Source organism: Vipera berus, assembly GCF_964194415.1.
Source record: "Vipera berus genome assembly, chromosome: 2".
In the NCBI taxonomy this organism is placed as follows: Eukaryota; Metazoa; Chordata; class Lepidosauria; order Squamata; family Viperidae; genus Vipera; species Vipera berus.
Window position 1 is genome coordinate 123,140,956 of NC_138203.1, and position 18,592 is coordinate 123,159,547.

The following is an 18,592-nucleotide window of genomic DNA, read 5'->3' on the forward strand; positions in this document are numbered from 1 at the left end:
TATCCGGAATTCAGCACAACTGAGGTGTATATTATGATCTATGATTCTCCACATTACAGAACAAAGACCATTTCCTCCTCCCCCACTCCTATCCAAAGCTTGTCTATGTACAAATTCCATTCATTTTAATAGTAATAGAATAGAGCTGGAAGGGACCTTGGAGGTCTTCTAGTCCAATTTACCACCTTTTCTGCTACAGTTGTTAAGTGAATCACTGTAGTTGTCAGTAATAAGATTGTTATGAGAATCCGGTTTCCCCATTAACTTTGCTTGTCAGAATGTGGCAAAAGGGGATCACACGAGCCTGGGACACTATAACTTTCATAACTATGAGTCAGTTGCCAAGTGTCTGAATTTTGATCATCCCCATTGATCATGGGGATGCTGCAATGGATGTAAGTGTGAAAAAAACGGGCGTAAGTCACTTTTTTTAGTGTCATTGTAACTAAATCAACTGTTATAAATTGAGGACTACCTGTAGTTAGAAGCCTAAAATCTGTCAGCAAGAGAAATTTAAACCTAGCTCTCTTCACTCAGTTCAGGATTCTTAAATCATTGCACCCACTGATTTGTTAATGACCAGAGGTTTTGGGGGTTATAGATAAAACATTAACACTAACAAGTTGCTTGCTACCTATATACAATATGATGGAATACGGTCCAGCACAGGAATATATAATTTCTGCATAATGTAATTTCTTCCACATACAGGAGAACGCACTCTGACCGTGTTTAAAGTACATTCCTCGGTATCGGTAAAATTTAAGCAGAGAACACGTTACACTTTGCTTCTTCTCACTTCCCTCCAACAGCCGCTCCTTTTTCCAACTGGAAACGAGGGCAGGGATTTTTAACACCAATGACGCTCCCTCCCCCCTTCACGAGTAAATGTCTATGGAGATTCTCAGTCATCCAGGTCATTGTTGCCCCAAAGGTGCTTTTCAAGAGGCAACTGGACTATGTTTTTCTTTGAAGACACTTCGCTTCTCATCCAAGAAGCTTCTTCAGCTCTTTCAGTTGCCTTTGGTTTCTCATGAGCATAAAATCAGGGGTCTTCAAACTTGGCCCTTTTATGACTTGTGGACTTCAACTCCCAGAATTCCTCAGCCAGCATGGCTGGCTGAGGAATTCTGGGAGTTGAAGTCCACAAGTCATAAAAGGGCCAAGTTTGAAGACCCCTGATAAAATTCTCCACCGGTCCTGCCTGGGCGCAAGACCATGTTGCATATTCTGCGGGTGTTTCATTTTGGAGGAAGCCCCAGAGTCAGTCTTTTTGGGTGGAAGCCACTTCCGTGCCGCTGGTCGTATTTATTACAAAATTAAAAAAAAAAACAACAATCATCACTCTGACCCAAAGTCGGCTTCAAAGCGATTACGGATTTAAACAGGCAAAATCGACTTTTCCTGAACCGGACAGATGCTTCCGATCCCGGTTAAGGAAGCGGCGGGCAGCATAAAGAAAATCCCCATTGGCTCTTAAAGGTCCCGCCTCGTCTTCTAAATGGATGGTTCCCCTAAGGCCGGTAACGCCCTTCCGGGTTCTGATTGGCGGCAGCGGGCCGGGAAAGCAGGAGAAGAACTATCCGCGGAAGGGAACAGGAAGGAAGATGGCGTTGCGGTGGGTTGCTGGGGTTTTGCTGCTAAGCCTGGGGCTGGTGGCCGCGCACACGGGGCAGGTGCCCTTGCTCGCTTGGTCGACTCACAGGTATGTGGGACTCTGAAATATTCTACGTGGGTAATTTGACGTCACAGGGATTAGAGTCACGGGGGGATCGAGGCGGCCGAAGAGATGTATTGGAGCTTGCTTTGCGTGGAGTCTTATTTTTATGTTTGTTCCTCTGGATCGCTCCCTTTATCCACACCTTACGGCTCTAGATGTTTTAAACCTCTTATTCCTGAGGTGCAAACCACCAATGCTGCAATCACAGGTATTTGTATCCCCCCCACCCCTTGAAGACTTGTCTCGAGTCGGGTCCCGATTTGCTGCAATGTGCAATTGTGGGAAACCTATAAAATGGTCTCGCGATCGCAGATTATTCCAGCCATTAGCTATTCTGGCTCATGATTGTGAGTGAAACGGGGTCTCTGAATTGTATTTTGGGTCACCTCAGTGCAAAGCGGGGATTACTATTTTGGGGGACAATTAAGAAATTCCCCTTTTGCTATATGGACCTGGAAGAACATTGTGAAATACGTTGTGCTTCGGATTTTGGAGCTCTTGAGATGTGGGTGAAAAAAAAGAGTTTTAGAGGTACTGTTGTGTTAAGGGGAACTGAGATAATGAATCGCTTAGTTTTTTGTGGTATTACTAGTTTCTATCAGAGACTGTTAACTTTTAGCAAAAGTATCACTTACAAATTATGTCTTAGTTCCAAGGTGCCAAGGTGACATGTTTGACATTGCATGGACATAATATTTAATTTACATATAATATTTTTTTCTCCAAAGCAATCAATAAAGTTTAATGCTTCAAGGTGGACTTTTCAAGAGCCATAGGATTTTTTGCATCTCTGTTACAGTGTACAAAAAAAGGATATTCCACCCTTTTATTAGAAGAGTTTATTTTCACCCGTTTTTAGGTATAGGAGAAGGCCATTGTTCAACACTGTTTTTTCCATTCTCCTTTCCATATTTTTCATTTTGGTATATCAATCAGAATCTACATTCCTCATAATTTGCTCTTCTTTTTCAAAGCAGTGTCCCCATTTGATTATATTTCCCTTTGTGCTATTGTTGTCTTTGCCTTGGGAGATATAATTGTATTGTGACCAATTGCAATTAGTTAAGGGACATATTTTAAAGAGGTAATGCAAAACAAAACCAGGTGATGGGATGGGATTTCTACTTACTCCTCCAATTCAATAGTATTAAATAATATTTTTGAGACTTTGACAACTTAGGTGCCACTATATTTTAGAAATTCTATGAGAATGTGTTGGCATGAAATTCTCTTCTCCCCTCAAAAGACTTTTTAGACTAAAACTTGGCTGTACATAAAAGATATAGTAATGTATTATTTTGGTCTTTTATCATGGCTGCTAAACATTCTCATCTTACTGTTATTGCAATTCAAGCTAGAGGAATTTTCTTAATGAGCAGATATGGAATTGTAGATGGGCTTAAGCCAGGTGATATGCAAAACCTGTATTAACTGAGCAGGTGGCCACATATGGAACCTAAAAGCTCATAGAGCTTTTCTTTTTAGCTTGTGTGGTGAGCGAAATGCTAATTTTAATCATGCATGTTCTATCTGTGTCAGCATCAATCCTTAAACTGATGTGATCTGAACATGTTGACCATTGGTATTTGTAACATCCTGCCAGTGGCTGTCTGGGATTTGTGGGAATTGAAGTCCTGTACACATGAAGACATCAGGCTGGAAAAGACTGTGATATTATAAGATAAAGATAAAAGCTTCTGTGAAAGAAAACTTAGCTTTTCTCCTTTTGACTTTTTCCCCCTCTGTCTTGTGAGCACAGCTCCTTATGGTCCCCTTTGGCAGCTCCACATGAGGGTCATGTGGTGACAGAAGCTCAGCTTGCCTCTTTACTGGACTCAGCAGTAGACAGTGGCCCTCACAATGTATTGCTGTTCCTTCAGGAGAAAGTAAGTTATGGTGACAGGCTTCTTCACTGTATTTATGTCAATTCTTACCAGTGTTTGCAATGCTGACCTGTTCATGTAAACTCTTAAATATTTTTATTATAACCTATGGGAGCGAAAAAGTCTTTTGGAAATAACCTTTCTACAAGTAGTTACTCTATAGATTTCATTGTCCGAATACTGATTTTTTGGTTCTTTTGGGGATTCAGTGTGTATGGGGGGGGGGGAAATGCTTCCTGTTTCTTGAGAGTGCATATGGCAATAAAAGGAAGCTTCTTTGGCTTAGTCATGTTTACTGGGAACCTTGTGACATTCAATCACTTCTTCACTACATTTATCAGGATCTTTGTTAGCCAGTGATTACTGAACCTTCTTGTAGGATGGGGTATTTCTTTTCTCCTTCCCATGTTAGCATGATAAAATAACAATGCAGGTTCTCCCTAAACTGGAGCAGCGGCTTCTGTTGAAAGCTCCTTTTGCCCATTTTTTCTTTTGATCTGGTCTGTAAAAAGGTAAAGGTTCCCCCGCACATGCGTGCTAGTTGTTTCCGACTCTAGGGGCCGGTGCTCATCTCCGTTTCAAAGCCGAAGAGCCAGCGCTTGTCTGAGGACGTATCTGTGGTCATGCGGCCGGCATGACTAGACGCCAAAGGCGCACGGAACGCTGTTACCTTCCCACCGTAGTGGTCCCTATTTTTCTACTTGCATTTTTCCGTGCTTTCGAACTGCTAGGTTGGCAGAAGCTGGGACGAGTAACAGGCGCTCACTCTGCTACGCGGCACTCGGGATTCGACCTGCCAAACTGCCGACCTTCTGATCGACAAGCTCAGCGTCCTAACCCACTGAGCCACTGGTCTGTAGGTTTGAACTAAAATCAAGGTGACTTCCTGTCAAAATGTAAAATGTTTAAAATGCTGTCGGGAGACAGAGCGAGCCTGAAGGTTTAAAACAATTTGTCTTCCCTTACAGCTTAGCGTTGAGGATTTCACAGCGTATGGTGGAGTATTTGGAAATAAGCCAGATAGCGCCTTCCCCAATCTGGAGGTGAGCAAGAATAACTGGGAGTTATAAATCACGCTGCATCACATACATATGCATACATATCTGCGTATGTATTTGCATATGTGTATACACAGAGCGCAGGAGTGAAACCTTCATTTAATGTACTGTTTGGAGGAAGGGGGATCGACTGCTCCTGAAGGTCTGTTAAATCTTAAATTATATCAAGTTATGCTAATTATTTCATTTGTGTAGTGTCATAAATCTCATGAGTGAGATAAAATCAACTTGAAAATTAACATATATTTGACTGCATTATTTGGACTCCTTCAAATACAATGCATTTGTTTAATTAGTTCAGGATGGAAATTTAGCTTTTCTATCTGAAGTCTGAATGGAGCTCCCGGAATTGAGTTTTCATTATGAGTGTTTTTCCATTGGGCCTCTACTTCCAAGAAGTAGTAAAAAGAGGATCTTAACATACAGTCATAGAATTAAAATTTCCATTCTGTCCAGTTACAATTTCTTTTTTTCCCCTTGTACTATAAGCTGGCGTGGCTTCTTGTTTCTTAAACATGTGGCAGCAAGAGACTGGAAGCCAGAAAAATAGGTCATTCTGCTGTATTAAATAAAATGAAAAAGGAAGATAAGCCGTTGTGGGGGTTTGTTTAATAAAAAGCAGCAGGATCACTGGTGTGTTTTATTTTAACTACGTTTGATCAGGATCTCCTGGGAACTGCATTCATATTCCCTCTCAGTTGTACAGCTTGCAAACTCTCTCAAGCTAATCTTGTAACAAATGATGTCAGTGAGAAAATGTCATTTGGAGAGAGAGAAAAGTTTCCCCAGCAGTCCTGAGCTTCTAGGAAGGAAAAGAAATAACATTCAGATTTGATTTGAATTCTAGCTATAGTCTTAAAATCTAATTACGTATTCAGCCTAGTGAATGCGTAAGCTCTATGTCACTTAAAATGGGGAGATAAAGATATTCAGATTTAGGCTCAATAAGGGGCTGTTTCCTATCTACTATTCAGTTTTCCTTTGTATGAAATTCAGAATCATTTAAAAGTAATCATCAGTTTTCCACATATGAGTTCACATAAACTGGAATATACAATGATAAATGTAAGTCCTGTACTTTAATACCAAAGCTATTTATTTCAAACTGTAAATTACAAATGGAAGCTTTAAGAGATTCTAAATGTTTCATTTATCATTTCTTTTCCTAACCATTCATGCAACAATAGGCTGTTTAGACAGTTGGTCACTGAAAATTACTGGTGTGATTTCTTGCCAGATATTGATGATAAATGAAAAATGGGCTATGGGAGACATATTGAATTTTGGGAAGGATGCATTTGGTCCCTGACTATTAATCTGCATTTAACTATGGTTCACATAGTTACAACTGCGATGGAGTCTGCCCATGGTCATTTAACCAAACTTATTTTATGTCCTTTTCTGTGGCAGTCATAAACATGGTCATTAAATGAACCCATTATTTGCTATGGAACAGTTTTGACAAAACCCGGAAGTAATTGCCAGGTTTTGGCAAAACCATCATAAAATGTGGTCATGTGATCGCAGGATGCTAGAAACAGCTGTAAATGCGGTCCTGTTGCTAAGCTCCTGAAGTTTGGTCATGTGACCATGAGGGGTTTTGACTTTGAATCCAGACCATAGGATAGGTCTTCTTTTCTGGGTGCACTGTAATTTCAAATGGTCACTAAGCTACCAGTTGTAAGTCAAGGACTACCAGTAATGCTGAACTATTAGACTAGAATGCTGAATATTAAAGCAAACTCTGCCCATGGCTTGGACTGATATGCCGTCAGTAGACGTTGAAAAGCAAAATATTATAGCACTAAAAGATGGACAGTGATAATGAAAACATTTTTGTTGTTGTTGTTAGTTGCGAAGTCATGTCCGACCCATCGCGACCCCATGGACAACGTTCCTCCAGGTCTTCCTGTCCTCTGCCATCTTCTGGAGTCCATTTAGGCTCACGCCTACTGCTTCAGTGACTCCAGCCAGCCACCTCATTCTCTGTCGTCCCCTTCTTCTCTTGCCCTCAACCTTTCCCAGCATTAGACTCTTCTCCAGTGAGTCCTTCCTTCTCATTAGGTGGCCAAAGTATTTGAGTTTTAGCTTCAGGATCTGGCCTTCTAAAGAGCAGTCAGGGTTGACCTCCTCTAGGACTGACCGGTTTGATCGCCTTGCAGTCCAAAGGACTCGCAGGAGTCTTCTCCAGCACCATAGTTCCAAGGCCTCAATTCTTTGGCGCTCAGCCTTTCTTATGGTCCAACTTTCACAGCCATACATTGCAACTGGGAAGACCATGACCTTGACTATGCGCACTTTTGTTGGCAGAGTGATGTCTCTGCTTTTTAGTGTGCTGTCTAGATTTGACATGGCTTTCCTCCCCAGGAGCAAGTGTCTTTTAATTTCTTGGCTGCAGTCCCCATCTGCGGTGGTCTTGGAGCCCAGGAAAATAAAATCTGTCACTACCTCCATTTCTTCCCCATCTATTTGCCAGGAATTGAGAGGGCCGGATGCCATGATCTTGGTTTTCTTAATGTTTAGTTTCAACCCAACTTTTGCACTCTCCTTCACTCGCAACAAGAGGCTCTTTAGTTCCTCTTCACTTTCTGCCATTAGAGTGGTATCGTCTGCATATCTTAGGTTGTTGATATTTCTCCCGGCAATCTTAATTCCAAGTTTTGATTCATCTAGCCCTGCCTTTCTCATGATATGCTCTGCATATAAGTTAAACAGGCAGGGTGACAGTATACAGTCTTGCCAGACTCCTTTCCCAATTTTAAACCAATCAGTGGTTCTGTGTCCAGTTCTCACTGTTGCTTCTTGACCCGCATATAGGTTTCTGAAGAGACAAATAAGATGGTCTGGTACTCCCATCTCTTTAAGAACTTGCCACAGTTTGTTGTGATCCACACAGTCAAATGCTTTAGCATAGTCAATGAAGCAGAAGTAGATGTTTTTCTGGAACTCCCTAGCTTTCTCCATGATCCAGCGTATGTTGGCAATTTGATCTCTAGTTCCTCTGCCTCTTCGAAATCCTGCCTGTACTTTTGGTAGTTCTTGATCCACATACTGCTGGAGTCTAGCTTGTAGGATTTTAAGCATAACTTTACTAGCATGTGAAATGAGTGCAATGGTGTGATAGTTTGAACATTCTTTGGCACTGCCTTTCTTTGGAATTTGAATGTAAACTGATCTTTTCCAATCCTGTGGCTACTGTTGAGTTTTCCAAATTTGCTGGCAGATTGAGTGTAGCACTTTTACTGCATCGTCTTTTAAGATTTTGAATAGCTCAGCTGGAATACTGTCACCCCCACTAGCTTTGTTGTTGCTCAGCTTTCCTAAGGCCCATTTCACTTCATGTTCTAGAATGCCTGGCTCGAGGTCAGTGACCACCTCAACGTGGTTATCAGGGACGTTAAGCTCATTCTTGTATAGTTCTTCTGTGTAATTTTGCCACCTCTTCTTAATCTCTTCTGCCTCTGTTAGGTCCCTGCCATTTTGGTCCTTTATCATGCCCATTTTTGCATGAAACGTTCCCTTCATCTCTCCAATTTTCTTGAAAAGATCTCTGGTCCTCCCTATTCTATTGTTTTCTTCTATTTCTTTGCATTATTCATTTAAGAAGGCATTCTTATCTCTTCTAGCTATTCTCTGGAATTCTGCATTCAATTGGGCGTATCTTTCTTTTTCTCCCTTGCCTTTCGCTTCCCTCCTTTCCTCAGCTATTTGCAAAGCTTCCTCAGACAGCCATTTTGCTTTCTTGCATTTCTTTTTCTTTGGGATGGTCTTGGTTGCTACCTGTTGTACAATGTTGTGAACCTCTGTCCATAGTTCTTCTGGCACTCTATCAGATCTAATTACTTAAATCTATTTGTCACCTCTACTGTATATTCAACAGGGATATGATTTAATTCATATCTGAGTGGCCTAGTGCTTTTCCCTACTTTCTTCAGTTTAAACCTAAACTTTGCAACGAGAAGCTCATGGTCTGAGCTCACAGTCAGCTCCTGGTCTGGTTTTTACTGACTGTATAGAGCTTCTCCATCTTTGGCTGCAGAGCACATAGTGAATCTGATTTCTGTGTTGACCGTCTGGTGATGTCCATGTGTAGAGCCACCTCTTAGGTTGTTGGAAAAGAGTGTTTGCCATGACCAATGAAAACATACCAGTCCTTTTATTAACAACGTATTTTGGGACACCCTGTTGGTATAGATCTGACTGTTTCATTCCTTCCCATCAGAATGCCTTAGGAACAGCTCCCTCTTCCTTAGTGCTTCCTTCTGTCGACTGGTTTGCAGCTGGTGCTGTGCCTGCCTTTCTGAAGGCCAAACTGGGCATTTCACCTCTTCACGTGGACCAGAACACTCTGCAGGAGCTGCGACTCAATGCCAGCCTTCCTGCCTTACTGATGGTGCGGTTGCCTTATACCACTGGGTAGGTACTCAGTCTTGTGGTCCTTTTTTTGTTACTAAGATTGCAATATCCTCCCTCTTCTGCATATGTGCACGCAGATATTGTAGGGTGCATCCGCAGGGCTGTAGGTGTTAAAGGAATACATTGACCTCTTTGGAGAAGGCATGAGAGATTAAGGTTACTCATTCCTGAGGAAAAGGAAAGCGGGAGAGAGAAGCTCAAAATAAACCCGCCTTGATCTTCTTTAATATGAAATTGGACAGATCTTTCAGGATTCGGTTCTTGCACAATAAAGATTAATTCTGGAATCCCTGCCTTGCCTGTTTTTTGACATGGCCTACTTCAGAGGGCTGACCATCTTGAAAGCGTGTCCAAGTTTTTCTCTGTTCCATCTTATACTAACCCAAGGCCTGGATTATTTTGAATTTCTTTCTCATCCTTCCCTCTATCTCAGGGCTGTGTAAATTTCTTTAATGACTCTCTCATACCTTCCCCCCAATCAGTTTTCCAATCCTTTACACGAGAAACAACTTCCTATTGATCATTGCATGTTAACATTGAGATAATCGGTTATCATTGCTTGCTCTTGTGGATCCAGTTTATAGCATTCATTTCCCCCCAAAATCAACTTCTCCAACTTATTCTGCAGTTCCTATTTCCCCCTCTGTGTAGCTTATCTTGGTATTTTACCTTTTGTACTTTTCCCCTTGCCTTTTCCCCCATACCTATTAGGACACATGCATGTCGCACTGTCTTCAGGTTTTTCCGTCGCCCTCCACTGCACAGTCACAGAAGGTTGAGCTGGACTCCCTTCCACGTGAGGTAGTGAGAAGCAATGCAGCTCCTGGAAATCTAGGCCAGACTTTCTCCCTGTAACTACAGTAGAGTATCATAAGTACAGGTAGTCCGCGACCTACAGCCACAATGGAGACCAATATTTATGTTGCTAAGTGAGAAATATGTTGTGAGTTTTGCCCCATTGTATGACTGGTTTTTTGTTTGTTTTTTGGCCACATTTATTAAATGAATCGTTGCAGTTGTTAAATTAGTAACACCGTTGTTTAGTGAATCTGGCATTCCCATTGATGTTGCTTGTCAGAAGGTCCCAAAAGGCGATCACGTGACCCCGGGACACTGCAGCCGTCTTAAATATGAACCAGTTGTCAAGCATCCAAGTGTCAATCACGTGACCATGGGGGATGCTGCAACGGTCAGAAGTGTGAAAAGTGGTCATACGTCACTTATTTCAGTGCCGTTGTAACTTCAAATGGTCACTAAACTGTTCTAAGTCGAGGACTACGTGTAAAATGGAAGAATCTAGATTCACAGAAAGGGAGGCTGGAGACTTCTTTTGTTAACAAGCTGTAATCTCTCTCTTCCTCTCTCTCCTGTTTCTTCTCCAGCTCTAGTCTTATGGCCCCAAAGGAAGTTTTGACCAGCAATGGTAAGCAACAACTTGGAAACCTTAATCCACTGGGGAAGAATGGCTCCTGAAGGCATTTTGGGTGGGCCTGCAAAGCTGATCTGCTTGGAATGTCCTGGTGTGGGACTCCGGTTTTAAGGTCAGCTCATACAGGTATTCTTGACCTACAGCCGTTCGTTTAGCGACCGTTCAAAGTTACAATGGCACTGAAAAAAAGTGACTTAGGACCAGTCCTCATATGTATGACCGGCACAGCATGCCCACAGTATACGGGTCAAAATTCAGGCGCTTGGCAACCGGCATGTAATTACGATGGTTGCAGCACCTTGGGGTCATGTGATCACCATTTGCGATTTCTCAGCTGGCTTCCAACAAGCAGAGTCCGCGGGGAAGCCAGGTTCGCTTAACAACAACCGTGTGATTCACATAGCTGCAGCGATTTGCTTAACAGCTGTGGCGCAACAGGTTGTAAAATTGTTCACGACTCGGTTAACAACCATCTTGCTCAGCAACAAAAGCTCTGGTCCTAATCATGGTTGTAAGTCAAGGACTACCTGTGTTTAGTTTATAGTAGCCAGCTGTATGGGGCACTTACAGCAGTTTGCCATTTGCTGTACAGACTAGCTGATACAAAAGACAGAATCAAGGCACGTTCTCACTGACAAGGGACAGCAGCAGCAGCCTGAAGTGAAGCAGAGAGGTAAAGAGCAGGCGTGCAGGCTGGGCCAGATTCAGAGATGGCAAGAAGTGCTGCTTGCCTGAGGCTGTTTATTCGTGCCTGGGCTTTAGTCTTCAGGCTGGAGGCACCGAGGCCACTTTTTTCTTCTAACAAGATGTCTTCTTGCAGATGAGATCCTGGGGCAGGTTTTGAGCGCTCTTCAGTCAGAAGATATTCCCTACACAGCTATCCTGACTGCTCTACGGCCTTCCAGGGTACATGGTCCTCCTGATTGCCCTGTAGTTGCTCTTTTTGCTCTCCTCTCCCCGTTCCTGGGAATATACCATTGTCTGAATGCCACATTAATTGGCTACTTTTGAGTCTTGAGACAGCTTGATAATTGGTGCATGGTTCACATTACAAATATTAAGGAAAAGTAAAACATAGTGATAATTATATTATGCACAAAGAAATGGTGAAATGAGGAGGAAGACAACAAAAAAGGGTTTTCAGGCCCTTTTAAAAAATATTAATCTTTTTGTTAAAAGAATTAGCAGTAAGAGAGACTGAGTTAAATTGGATTCTGCCAAAGCAAAATTTCCAGAAAATAGATGCCTGTGTGGATGTCTGGGAGACATTTATTGAGCCTTGGTGGAGCAGTGGGCTAATGCCTCCTTAAGTAACACCAGCTGCCTGCAATTAGTGCAGGTTCGCATCCCACCAGGCTCAAGGTTGACTCAGCCTTCCATCCTTCCGAGGTAGGTAAAATGAGGACCCAGATTGTTGGGGGCAATTAAGCTGACTTTGTAATAATGCCACTTGGGAGGGGTGTGAAAGCCCTAATAAGCAGGCATATACATAGAATGAAGGCTACTGCTAAGCTTGTAAGCCGCCCTGAGTCTTCGGAGAAGGGCGGGATATAAATGGAATTAAAATAATAATAATAATAAAATAAAAATTTATTTACCTGCTTATCAGCTTTAGACCATGCCTTTATTATACGCAATTCAAGCTACATTATGCTCTCTCTCGTTTTCCTCACACTGATAACACTGTGAGGTAGATTGGACCGAGAGAGAGAGAGAGCGACTAATTCAAAGTCATCTGTGCTTAAGACTGGATGAGAATGTGGTCTCCTGTTTCTATCCCAGCTCCTAAACCATTGCACCAATCTGGTTCTCTAAAGCAACCCTTTCTGAGGTACCTAAACTAAGGTCTTGTGCAGCTGAGAGCTCCACGTGACCTCTTACTGCTGCTCCAGAACTTGTGCTACAGGGAGTGAGCCAAGTAAGATCAGTTTAAAAATTCATTTAGATTCAGTGGCAATAATGAAATATAATTACTCCTCAAATATCTGATCCATTTGTTCCTTGCTGTTGCTATAAAGTTTATACTTTGATAGCAACTTTTGGAGGCCTAGTATTGGAGAGCAGAGGGAATTTTATCCTTGTAAACCCAAACATTAGTCTTTTCTGCCCTGTTGCATTCTGTCCACCTTTATTTTTTCCCTCTCCACTCTCTGATAAGGTGGCTTTTGGTGGGGGGTTTTATGTGTGGTATTATAATTCTGTTTGTAATTTGGGGAAACACTGGTTGTGTGATACAACGTATGAAGAAAGGAAAATTCCCCTCCAGGTTCTCCGGGATGTTTCTGATGTGGCTCCAGAGAAGCTAGGGAGACAGCTGCTTCAGAAGGAGACAGCATTTGCACCCGTTCATTACTCCCCAGATGGGATCCCCAGGATACTCTTTTGGGCCAGCAATTTATCGGTGACCATCAACAAGACACTATTTGACCTAACCAATTTAACCTTTGGGCCTAGTGCTGTGGTTGATGTGCAGGAGTCTAAATGGAATTTCAGCACTGCTGAGTAAGTTGGGGCAAGGGCTGTGAGGGTGGTGGCAGGCTGAGGATGGGATACTATGAGCTGATGAAGAAAGTGTGGATAGGTGGGGTGGGAAGTTGCTGGCTGCCATGAGTTGGAGGAGGAAGTTGGGTGCACTTTTACAAATAATGGGATTCATCTTTGAATCATTCAAGCTGGCATGTCAGTCTGTAAATATTTGATGTGACTGGGGTTCTGCTAGCTAGGGGCTGTGGGGGATCCTGAATTCTGGCCTCTCTGTATTATTAGGATTGCTCCATTTTGTCTCACATGAAGAACTGCCTGCATTTTGCCCCCAGGCTTCTCAAATTTTACAGATTATGAATGAGATTCTCTCTCTCTCTCTCTCTCTCTCTCTCTCTCTCTCTCTCTCTCTCTCTCTCTCTCTCTCTCTCTCTCTCTCTCTCTCACACACACACACACACACACACACACACACACACACACACACACTCTTGGGGGAAATAATCTTTGGGATTTTTGTGTGCTATGCCAAATTCTAAATTGGCATATGGGTAGTCCATGACTTATGACTGATTGCTTAATGATCCAAGTTACAATGGACTTTTAAAAAGCTACTTATGAACCCTCCTCAAAGTTAGACTGCCACACTTCACCACATCCCACCCTGTGGTCACCTGATTGCATATCAGATGCTTGGCCACACTTGCATTTACAATTGATTGCAAAAATCCCACAGTCATGTGATTGCAGCTGGTGATATTTTTTCCATTTTCCATTAGAAAATGGCAAAAATACCATTGGATATGCTTGATTCACTTAACCTCATGGTTTGCTTAATGACCACTTTCATAAAAATGGTTGTAAAATCAAATCTGGACACGTGCTTCCATACAACCACAACAACTTATGACTTAAAATTCCAGGCTCCGTTGTCATAAATCAAGGACTACCTATATTAGAATCATACTTAAAGCTTGCCCAGTACTAACTAAACATTATGTAAGTCTTTAGTAAATATGAAGAGGGAATGTACAGTTTGGGGCTGGCTATATAAATAAATTATAATGAATTCTGCTTTCTCTCCATAGATTGGTACTGAAATATGAAAATATAGATCGGAAACAATTAAAAATCAGGTAAAGTTGGCACAGTTTCTGAGATCATGTTTTTAAAGCAGCATGTATTTTACCAGTTGTTACTTGTCTTTTTCAATCTTGGAGTTAAATCACTGTATCTATGTTTGTTCTCTACAGAAGAATTGAAATTTGACATCTTTTTTTAAAAAATATTGATCCATTACACACATACAAACACACACACACACACACACACAAAAAAAACACAATGTTTAAAGCCTGACATTTTAAAGCACAAAACATTATTTCTTGTGGTACAGTTTGTATTGAAGGGCTCAGCTGGGTCTTTTTATTAATATTCTAAGACAGGAAGTCTTGTTCCTTAGATTTTGTGTGTAGTTTTTCCAGTGTTGCCCCTGAGGTCTCACATACACAAAGAGCCCTTGAGTTTTTCTTAACCACCCACTGTGACTTCCAAGAAAACCGTGTAGAGATCAGGAGTTCAGCTTGGCTCAGGTCTTTTTCTTTAAAGGGCCTTTTTACCACAGTAGCCAAATGGTGGCATGGTTACCTACCCGTGTTTCCCCGAAAATAAGACCCTGTCTTATGTTTACCTCCAAAAGAGGCATTAGGTCTTATTTTGGGGGGATGTCTTATATTTTTTGTGACACCTGCCTCGCCTCACCGTGGCGGCACCAACGGCCCTGTCCAGCAGGAGCCTGTGTGGCTGCCAGCCTTCTTCTGTGGCCGCTCACAGCAGCATCACCCTGCGTCTCCCTTCTCCATTCTGGAAATGGCAGTCCTGTTTTCTGCCGCTTCTCTTGGCACTGCTGTAGAGTTTGGCACACCACCGCCCAACTCCTCTCTCTTCCCGAAAGCATTCCTTCACTAACCTGCTTTCCAGCTCTGTTGCGTTTCTCTCCTGCTTCAAGGAAATGAAGCTTGTGGAACTAAAAAAAAGTTCAGTCAGACCTTCTAACTTCGCGAGATCTTTTTTTTTTTTTTTGCGAGAAGTTGGAAGATCTGACTGAACTTTTTCAGTCGGGTGCGGGGCGCGTGGGGCAGCTCCACCTCCTCCCCCACCTGCCTCACCTCATTGTGGTGGCAGTGGCATGACATGTGCTCTGCTGTCCCATTGCGGCAGCGAGGTGGGACAGAGTGGGTGGGCTTATATTAGGCCCACCCCAAAAATCAGGGTAGGTCTTATTTTTGGGGAAACACGGTACAATTTTGAAAGGACAATATACAGAAATAATCTCTTTACTAAACTAGACCTAATACTTTAAAAATATGGTGCTTCCTGCTAAATGTCCTGCAAAACAAAATGGAGAAAAAGCATAACATCCTGTTTCAGTCCATATATATGAGCCAACACTGTCCACTGGAGCCCTTTCACACACACACACTACTCCCCAAATATTAAATGTGATCCTGAGTCCCAGGAAGATGCCAGCTCACCTTTTCTCTTTTAGCAGTTGTATTAAGGCTTGATGAAAATTTAAAGGCATTTTTAGAAATCCCATGTAAAGTGGGAGACAAAGTGTTGTAATGAATATAAGACACGTGATATCTATATTCAATATGGAACCTGCCACTACTAGTGTTCTGTTCCAGCCTATGACCAGCCCTGTTTGAATGTCAGAGACAACCCTTTTTTATAATCAACAGGCTGGAAAAAACTCAACCAAATTTATTTCCAAAGAGTTCACAAGTGAAACAAAAAGTTCAAACAAGACTTAAACCAAAAGGTTAAACAAGAGTTAAACAAGAATAACAGACCAGGACTCTAGCAGAAGATCTTCAAATGGTTGCCTTCAGCAACCAGCACCTCCCACACATTCCCCTTTTATCAGCAGTCCCAAGATGTGCCTTCTCATTGCCTTCTCCCGAGTTGCCTCATTGCTTTCCTCTGTTCTGCTCTGCTAGATTGCCTCCTGCTCCTAGCGTCCCTGAACAGAGCCAGCTGTGGATCGTCTTCTTCCAAGCCCTCATGCTCACACAGCTGAGTCTGAGGAGGAACAAGATGGGAGGGGCCTGGCTGAGAGTTCTGCAGTGCATCAGAACCTTCCTCTGACACCAAAGGCTCTCCAAACCCCTCCTCCTCCTCCTCTTCAGAATCATCAGACTCAGCTGCCAAAACCACAGGCTGACGCTGAATCACAACAACTAGGCAGTTTTGGGCTAGTTTAATTCAAGGATTGACCCAGAGGATTACAATGGTTATTAAGAACTATCCAGGGTATTTTTGCACTCTTTCTCTTCTCTCCTCTCTTTCTTTCCCTCCCTCCCCCCCTCTCTCTCTCTCACATACACACATCTCTTTTGGTCTTCTCTCTCTTCCCACATCGCAGATTTCAAATGACAAATGCCAGTTATCCCATTTCTAAGCGGAACTGGTTTGTCCTCCACACGGTGGAACTGGTCAGACCTGGAGAACCACCTGCTGTCTTCAATGCTACCTATATCACAGCCCCTACCAACTATTCCTTCAGCTGTGCTTGTGTCAGCAGTGAACCATCTTTGGGGGGCATCTTGGTCCCCAGAAATGCCACCAACTGGAAACTGACAATCTTGAGATTTCAGGTATGCTGAGTGGGGAGAATACATCCCAGTTGACTTGAAATGGTGACAGAAAACCCTAGTCTTTTGTAAAGCTAAGCTGCCTGGCTTTTCCAGAGATATCTCATTTTGTGCTTCTATCAATGGATCACCTTTCTTTCTAATAAATTACTCTGGTATTTGTGTGAAGAATGGGCTTTGGTTGCTTTCTGATTGGCAGCCAGGGATCAAGGCCAATCTCCCACATCCTCTGACTGCTGGTAGACTCTAAACGGCACTGAGCTAGAACTGCTTTTATATACTGTAATATTGGAATTTGTTAAGATCCTGTTGGGAATAGAGCGAGGTATAGGGAGATTTAAACCAGCCTGCTACACTAATGCAACTTTCTCTGTCCTTGCAGATTCAAAGCTACCAACTGATAAATGAAACATTTTCTGATGCTAGTGACTGTGCTGGTTTCTTTTCTCCTGGACTTTGGATGGGTTTGCTCACTTCGTTCCTTCTCGTTGCCATCTTCACCTACGGCCTCCACATGATCATGAGCCTCAAGACTATGGACCGATTTGATGACCCCAAGGGGCCTACCATCTCTGTGCCCCAGACAGAATAGTGGCCAGTTCACGTGAATCTGATTTTATAAAAAAAAAAAGTGACCAGCTTGTGTATACCATTATTCTGCCTATTCCATCAGTCATCATCCCAATCCCTAACACGATGTATTAAATTCTACTTGGTCCTGAGCCTTTACCTTGTATAGCTGCTCCCTGTCTCAAATTCCTCCTGTTTTTCTCCCCTTAATCTAATATTCCTGGAGACAAGCTGTAAGTAAATAGAGGTATTGTTTCCATACTGGATAGAGATGGATATCCTGTGTTTTGCACACTGCTGAGAATATCTACATTGAAGTTTGCGAAAGCTGTATCTCCTCAAAGAAAACAACCATTCCCTTTTACATTTCTAGTGGACAGAAATAACCTTACCTTGTAATTTTAAATGGTGTACATTTTCTCATTTTGAATGTTTTTTTCCTCCCTTGCCTTACCGAGATCCCTTTTTGCATCCACACTGCTGTATTCCAAATAGTTTTCTCCCCATTGTCCTTATTTATTTGTGGTTCTTGTGATTAGTTTTGTTTACGATAACTCAAGTATTTGGGACTTTGTGCTGCTTGTGATCAGGTTGGGTGGGATTTCCCTCCCATGACACACTTGCTGTTCCAGCAATTTGAAAAATGCAAATAAATGAGAAAGAGTTGAAACTGTGTAGTGTGCATTTTAAATATTAAGTAGCAGCCCCTTGTGAGCTATGAAGGACAACAGATTCTGAAACACCTTAAATTTTAATTGGATTCATGGAAAAATGGTTTACTATTCAAATATATTATTTACTCCTACAATCTGTTGTGCCAGTTATGAATGCTGCTATCTCTATTCTGACATACTGATTTTTCAGTAAGTCTTAAGGTAGGAAACAGCAACTTGCAGTCTTGGATTAATTTTAATAGCCCTCCGCTTAAAATCAATTTTTACAAGTGATTAATTCACAATAAATATTAGTCTCTTCCTCAGCAGACTTTGTGGTATGAAATCAATCACGTATCAATTTATAACAGTCCTTGACCAGTGATTAATAGAACTTCATTATAGAAAACATAAAATTAAAAATCAAGAAAAGATTAAATGCATACATAAGTGGAATCAAAGGTATAAGTATAATCTTTAAGAATAAAATGAAATGAGGTATCAGTGATAAAAGCATTTTCACAGACTAATTTTAACTATTTTGTTAAACTTATTTATTCAAAACTAAATTGAGGGCTTAATAAATACTAATATGCTAAAAAAAGATCTATAAATCAATTTTAAGAAAAGCAATTGAACATCCACAGTTTTCAAATGGGTTTTATTTGGTTAATAAAAAGCTGCAATAAGTCTAAATTGATAAGAGTAGACACCAGTTTGTGAGAT

At 41.9% G+C, this 18,592-nt stretch overlaps 1 protein-coding gene across 2 annotated transcripts; it reads left to right on the forward strand.

Annotated features, from left to right (window-relative positions):
* Positions 1-1,551: 1,551 nt before the first annotated feature.
* On the forward strand, positions 1,552-18,413 carry ATP6AP1 (ATPase H+ transporting accessory protein 1). Of its 2 annotated transcripts, XM_081320361.1 has the most exons (11): positions 1,552-1,705; positions 3,480-3,606; positions 4,572-4,646; positions 8,884-9,077; positions 9,789-9,878; positions 10,460-10,500; positions 11,327-11,412; positions 12,773-13,008; positions 14,076-14,123; positions 16,415-16,646; positions 17,026-18,413. In XM_081320361.1, exons 1-11 carry the CDS (start codon positions 1,608-1,610, stop codon positions 17,233-17,235), a joined length of 1,437 nt encoding a protein of 478 aa, XP_081176487.1. In that variant the 5' UTR covers positions 1,552-1,607; the 3' UTR covers positions 17,236-18,413. The 2 variants fall into 2 exon arrangements, with proteins under 2 accessions (XP_081176487.1, XP_081176488.1); XM_081320362.1 differs by lacking the exon at positions 9,789-9,878 and having other exon boundaries at positions 17,026-18,407.
* The last annotated feature ends 179 nt before the right edge of the window (positions 18,414-18,592 follow it).

Bases quoted from the DNA above. Each gene is read 5' to 3' on its own strand.
- ATP6AP1 (XM_081320361.1), top strand. From the start codon at position 1,608: ATGGCGTTGCGGTGGGTTGCTGGGGTTTTGCTGCTAAGCCTGGGGCTG. The intron at 9,879-10,459 runs GTAGTGAGAAGC...TTTCTTCTCCAG, and splicing joins TGGACTCCCTTCCACGTGAG to CTCTAGTCTTATGGCCCCAA. The intron at 16,647-17,025 runs GTATGCTGAGTG...CTGTCCTTGCAG, and splicing joins TGACAATCTTGAGATTTCAG to ATTCAAAGCTACCAACTGAT.